This window comes from Helobdella robusta, assembly GCF_000326865.2.
Source record: "Helobdella robusta unplaced genomic scaffold HELROscaffold_10, whole genome shotgun sequence".
NCBI lineage: Eukaryota > Metazoa > Annelida > Clitellata > Rhynchobdellida > Glossiphoniidae > Helobdella > Helobdella robusta.
The window spans coordinates 4,792,276-4,799,731 of NW_008703571.1; the positions used below are offsets into that span (position 1 = coordinate 4,792,276).

General features: G+C 30.4%; 1 protein-coding gene across 1 annotated transcript; it reads right to left on the minus strand.

Annotated features, from left to right (window-relative positions):
- Window positions 1-2,862: 2,862 nt before the first annotated feature.
- Window positions 2,863-4,666, minus strand: HELRODRAFT_166996 (hypothetical protein; the record flags this gene model as incomplete). The annotated part of the gene is made up of 4 exons (XM_009012143.1): window positions 2,863-2,937; window positions 3,053-3,217; window positions 3,339-3,430; window positions 4,633-4,666. 4 exons carry the CDS (start codon window positions 4,664-4,666, stop codon window positions 2,863-2,865), a joined length of 366 nt encoding a protein of 121 aa, XP_009010391.1.
- Between the last annotated feature and the right edge of the window lie 2,790 nt (window positions 4,667-7,456).

A 7,456-nucleotide genomic window follows, 5' to 3' on the forward strand; every position in this document is an offset into this window, starting at 1 on the left:
TTGCTGGTTCGCTGATTGTTGACTTTTGAGCTTTACTGGCCGATTCTTATTAACCAGCAATTTCTTATTTTATAAAATCTGAACCTTATTTAAGACGTCACAAGTATTTTGAAGTTTCAAACAAATATATGCTTGCTTTTTGAACTTTCATTTTTATTGTCAGCCTCCAAATCAATGAAATCATCTGAGTAAAGAAACCCACTTTCAATTATCCATTGCTGATGTTGGACTCAAGCAGTGTTGTAGTGTTGTAAAACATTACCAAGTTTTCACATTTACAAAGAATGTAATGGAACTACTTATGTTAATTTGTTTCGCTCTTTGTCTCTAATTACTTATGCAGGCCAAAGTCTTTGTAAATGTGATTAGTAAAGTTCTGCACAATAAAATGTAAACTAAAGTAACATTTCAATCTTTTTGAACACTAAATTTTTAGAAAAATAAATTTAAATAAAATTAAATACAGTTTTAGCAAAATATCCTTATTAATTTTTTTAAAAGTATTAATTTGTGTTGAATTTCATAGCATATTAAAAAAATCATGAGTGTCGTCAATGGAAAAGAAAATGAATTCTTAGCAGCACCATTTTTTCGAAGCATTTGGTTTTGCTGTCTCTGTTGTTTGTTTCTCAGTTGACGCTGCTGTTTTTGTTGGATTGTTTCGTCGCGTTGTTCAGATTCGTGGCTGCTGTCACTTCTGCGGCTGTCATCGTTGCTTCTCACAGCGTTCTTTTCTTTGCACTTATCTGCGTTTTAAATTGAAATTTCAAAATCTTATAAAAATTTAAGTTGAATGGATTAAAAGTTGAAATGTTATAACGACTTGGCCATTCAAAAGCATCAGTATAGTGCAGTGCAAGTTATAAAAATTTAAAATTCATTAAACAAAAATGAATTTTAAAACAATTCAATATTCCCATTTTTTCACTTTATTCATAACAAAATTAAAGTGCAAGGTTGATGAGTGCAGCAGCTGAAGCATTGAAGGTTTGCACGCATCGTTACGTTCGTTTTAAGGTACAATTGTTATCTAATTCAAGTACATCGTTTACAATTAAATATTTCGCATTATCAAACATTTTAGCTTTTACATTGTGAAGATTGATCATGCAAGCAACATACACACACACAAACGCACACTTAAAATTTACACATATTTGATTAGGTTCATATGAAAGTTACAATTTAAATTTTTTAAACTTCGTATCTAAACTTGAGGTGAAGTTAGGTTACTTAACTATTATCAATAAAATATGAAGTTATTCATTCTAACTGTCAGACCAGAGGACGTTGTTTCAGTTCATCATAAGACATTTTTGAAAGGCAAGAGAAACAATTGAACCATAAATTTTGATAGCGCGGGCAAATAGCAAAATAGCAATATTTTAGTATCAAGCAAAAAACTCCCATAGTTATGAGACTTGTTAAAATCCATTAGCACTGAGCATATGCAACGAGAATTGGACTATGGCTAAAAAGTAGGATGTAATTTTTTGATCCCCACCTTCTAAATCATGCAATCCAATCAATCATGTAGCGATGTACACTCCCAATTATGATGTTCAATAATTTTATTCTAAAACGATCAAACAAAAAAACTAAATATCAAATGTATTTTTATATCAAATTGATTTATTCCATCAAAATTATCACGATCATTTTATCATGTCATTATTCATCCAATATTTATATTTTTATGGTTTATTAATAATTTTCATTCATTTTTAAAGATTTTTTTTGATTACTTTTCATTTTTCAATTTTATGGATTTGCATAACATTTCAACATATTGTTTTATGGCCCATTGTCCCACGAATCGCACTGATCTGCAGGGACCATCATTGACATCTGTGCACATCTGAAAAAGCAGCTTTCTAAATATTATACTTTATATTTTCACTAAATGCACAAACTGAATCAGTTTATCTAATTCACGGAGACTCCAAGTAATTTTGGGCCAGTGACTCAATTCAAACTCAAACTTTTTGAATGGCCCTAATTTATTTTGTTTTTTGACAACGTCCTTTTGTTTGCAGGCTACTGACGTGGCAACTGAAAACCTAAACCCACTTTTTTAATCTTATATAAATCCCTTGTCAGCTCAAAGATAGAGTATGCTGCTTCGGTGTGGTCTCCCTGGTCTTTGAAAGTTATAGAAGATATTGAACGGATTCAGAAGAGAGCCACAAGAATGGTGAAAGATTGTATTGGACTCAATTATGAGAAGAGATTAAGACTCCTCGATCTTCCCACACTGAGGTATAGACTAATCAGAGGTGATCTTATTACAGTTTTCAACATAACTAGGAACAGCGTATTATCATCGTGTTATCCTGTGTTAAAAAAATCTAACGATGATTGTACCAGGGGTCATCCGTTCAAGTTGTAATATACTCATAGTTTTAACGCGAATCATGGGATATTTTGTTTTTCGAATAGGGTGGTTGAGTTATGGAACGGCTTGGATGCGGACATTGTGATGGCTAAAGATGTTGAAACATTTAAAATGAAGTTGGATCGACGTATGAATTCTACGGACATGATGTTCAACTGGAGATCCTCGCTTGGCACAATGTCATAGTTTATATATTTATATTATCTTTGACATCTTTGTGGTTAATGTGTGTGTGTGTGTGTGTGGGCTGATGCGTTTGTGAGTGTGTACACACACACACATATATATATATATATATATATATATATATATGTATATATAGACATAGATGTATGTATGTACATATATATATATATATATATATATATATATATATATATATATATATATATATATATATATAGACATTTATCATTAACAATCTGTATTTCATCCAACTCTATTTTATTTTACTTCATTTATTTATTTTATTTTTTTAAAATACAATGGAATCTTTTCATTTGCTGGAGGAATAGGAACGTCAGTTCGCGTCTCTCTATTTCCTGTTTATGTTATGTTATGTTAAATGAAAATAAAATAAAAAATAAAACCAAAATATTTCAAATCGAATACAAATTGAAAATAAAAACAAATGCCTTTAAGTTGTAGCCGATAAACATCTCCACCGATAACATCAAAGTCACTGTCGTTACGTTTGTTAGGAGTAAATTGTTTGCTGTGCTGATTAACGTGCGAAAGTTCGTAAGAGCTCAAGCAGCTTCCACTTTTTATGGTCATCAATAAAGTGTTGTTCAAATTTTCTGCGTTTTGTTTTTGGAAGATCTGGTAAGTGAATCGAAAATATAAAAAAATGAACAATGCAAATACAAAAGTAATGATTGATTCAATCAAAATAATCAAAAAATCTGATCATGAAATATTTAAACAAATAACGAAACCCCACCAGACACGTCGTTGAGTTCAAGTTGAGGTCGAATGTCACCACTCTGATCTCCCTGCTATCTTTCCACCATGACAAGCAGACAAGTTGTCGCACTGTGGAGATTAATTTTTGTTTTATACATGACGTACGTTCAATACTATGTGCAACGTAACGCATAAGGTATAATCAATGCGTCTGTAGCCGAAGGTGAGAGTGGGAATGGTTTTGTTAAAAAATTTAAAATAACAGGAGTGATTCAGTTGGAGACAGGAGTGACTTAAGAGTAGGGGAATGACAGTTTTTGCCATATTAAAAAATTTTCTAGTTGTATTTTTCCGTTCATGTTTTTTAAAGATTATAACGATTTTTTTTTATATGTTTTTCCAGTTTTATAGCTTGATGTTTTTTAGTTGTTAGCTTTTTAAACAAAACATTGAAGCTTTCTTATATTGAAAAAATTTAACAAAAATGATTAAACCTGCCACATGTGTTTTATATATGCCTTTAGCAGATCGGTACTACCCTTAAAAAGTTGAAATTTGTTCTTCAAAAACCACGCTTATGTGAAAAATTTATAAAAAACTTAGTTTTTTTTACTCACTAGCTGCTAATGATTCTAGAAGACATCTCAAACTTTCAAACTTCGACCATGCAAGCAAAACATTAAATACCTGTTTTGGCTATTTAAATTTATTCGCCAGAGCATTTTTAATTATGTATCAACATGATTGGTTTTATTTTTGATAATTTGACATAATTACTTTTATTCTTGATATAATGACAATTTGTTTGCCAGAAAATATATAAGGTTATTTTATTAAATTATAATTTAATAATAATAATTATTATATTATTATTATTTAATAATTATTATTCATTGATTAATTTAATTAGTCTGAATAAGCTTGGTAATTAAAATATGCATTGTTATCACAATTCGAAGAAGAATACAAAATTCGGAATGAGGATGTTTACCTCTGCACTTTACGTTCAAAGCATGTCACTTGACAAAGTAAATTTAATAAATTTTTTTAAAGTGATACCTTAACATAACTTTTCCAAATTTTTAATTTTTTTAAAAGGGAATATAAAAAATGTTTTCGATTACCTACAGTTTCAGTTATAAAATTCACGAATCAAGCACGTGAACAAATTATCAAAGTTATTCCAGGCTGATCCCAAATGCAAACACAAACTCAACTGACATTTTTCAGATTGGCATTGGTAATCCAATTCAATTCTGTCGTTGAAGACATCGCATCCCATTCTGACTTCAAGAGGGCAGTCGATACCTGCATGCAAGTGTGTGACGTACCTGCCCTTGTATGGACATCTGCCCTCTTCGCCATCATTAGCACCTGCTCTCCAACCAGACGAACGAATGCAAATGAAAAATTCAAGACAACGAACACGTTATAAATGAATGAATGAATGAATGATTGAATGAATGAATGAATGTATGAATGGATGGATGGGTGGATGAACGAATGAATGAATGAATGATAAATGAATGAACGAACGAACGAATGAATGAATGAATGAATGAATGAATGAATACACCACGCAATAACTTTACACACAAAAAAAACGTAGGAATGTATGAAGAGCTTAACATAAAAAATATTTTATTTAAGGAAGTGTACGTTTGCCCACGCAACAAATTTTTTTCCAAATACATTTTATAAAGAATACATTGCTATAAAACATTGAAACACTATGTTGTAACAATATAATTTAAATAATGTATCTTTAGTTGACTAAAGGTTTTTATGCAATAATCAAACAGGATTATATAAAAACAATAAAATTGAAAGAAATGTTGACAGAATGAAAACAAATTTGCTTTGCTTAGTGGCATCGTCCTCATTTGGTACGAGTGGGCTCAATATATTTTTACATAACTAAAAAGAAAATTTGGAATTTGATGTGGGTCGAAGAAAGTCAACAGGTAATAAACAACAGCATTTTGGACGCCGATTCAGGATTAACTAAATTTTTGGATAAATCAGCCAACGACTTATATAAAACTAATTTGTATTTTTTGCTAATCTGGACTGGTTTAACTATAGTTATTATTGAAAGGCTTCAAACGGTTTATTGTCACTGATTAAATAACAAATTTATTTGTTCGCGCAGCGACGTAGTTCAAGTGTATAAAATTATTAAAATTTTGCTCATTCTTCCGTCTAATTGTTGCCACTAAATATTGAAATCGGACGTTTAGCAGTGAATGTCGATACAAATATGCAACAATGATTTTAATAAATATAAAAAAGTATTTTCAAATTTATCGCTACACTAAACGCACAAAAAAATGTGTTAAATGACCGTCATATATTAAAATCATTCTCGAAATTTTGAAATGTATGTTTTAACACCGTATAAACCAATAAAAGATTTTATTTTTTAACTTTTACATAACTTACAGTTCACAAAACATAAACAAAAGAACAATGATTGTGAATCAATTGAAACATTGATAAACGAGGAAAAACAGTGGTTTTTACTCGTTTGCATCGACCAACTAAAACAATTGGTAAACAAATTAAGACGATTGAATAACTAACAAAAACAACTGATCTACCAATATAAATACATAATCTGCCAAAAATTGAATTGACAATAAAGATAATTAACTAACGAGCAAAACAATTGATTGATTAACAAAAAGACATAATTCACACAGACAAACAGCTGACCCATCAACAAAAATAATTGATCCATTAAAGAAAGACAATGATTGAAAATAAAGGTAATCAATCAAAGATCAATAAATATTGATTTGCCAACACACAAAAACAATTAGTTCACCAAAAAACCAATTGTTTTACCAACAAAAACAATTGATCCACCAACATTAACAATTGATCCACAAACAACAATAATTGATCCACCAACAACAATAATTGATCGACCAACAACAATAATTGATTCACCAACAAAAATAATTGATCCAACAACATAATCAATTAATTCACCAACAAAAACAATTGATCTACCTGCAACAATAATTGATCCACCAACAAAAACAATTGATCCACTAACAATAATAATAATTGATCCACCAGCAGCAATAATTAATCCACCAAAAAAATAATTGATCTACTGATAAAAACAATTGATCCATTAACAAAAACAATTGATCCACCAACAAAAACAATTGATCCACCAACAAAAACAATTGATCCACCAACAAAAACAATTGATCCACCAACAAAAACAATTGATCCGCCAACAAAAACAATTGATCTACCAACAACAATTATTGATCCACTAACAACAATAATTGACCCACCAACAAAAATAATTGATTCACCAACAAAAACAATTGATCTACCAACAACAATAATTGATTCACCAACAAAAACAATTGATCCACCAACAACAATAATTGATCCACCAACCAAAATAATTGATCCACTAACATAAACAATTGATCCTCCAACAAAAACAAATGATCCACCAACAGAAATAATTGATCCACCAACAACAATGATTGACCCACCAACAACAATAATTGATTAACCAACAAAAATAATTGATCTACCAACAAAAACAAATGATCTACCAAAAAAAAACAATTAATCCACCAACAGAAATGATTGATCCACCAACAAAGACCATTGATCCACTGAAAGAAATAATTGATCAATAAACAAAAATAATTGATCAACCAACAATTGAAAATATAATTGAGCCACCAACAAACAAAGCCGACTAAAAAAACATTGTCGTTCAACAATGACAATTGATCTACCAACAAAAGCAATTAATTCTGGTCGGCGCGATGGTGTAACGGTAGAGTGCCTGGCTGGCACTGTCATTGTTGTGACCGAATTCGATTGCTCGTCTATCATATGCAGTGTCTGAGGCGTTGTTCTACGTGTATGTATGTGCAATGCGTGTTTGTGTTGATACCTCTAAAAATATTGAAAAGTGAATTGTAACAATAATATATAAAAACAGTTTGAAATAATTCAACAACAAAGTCAATTAATCCATCAACAAAGATAATAATTGATCCACCAACAAAGAAAAAAGCAACAACCAACCATTGATTAACAAAGGGCAAAAACCGATTGATAAACCAACTAAGATAACTGACGAATTAACAAAAACAATTGATTCACCAACAAAAA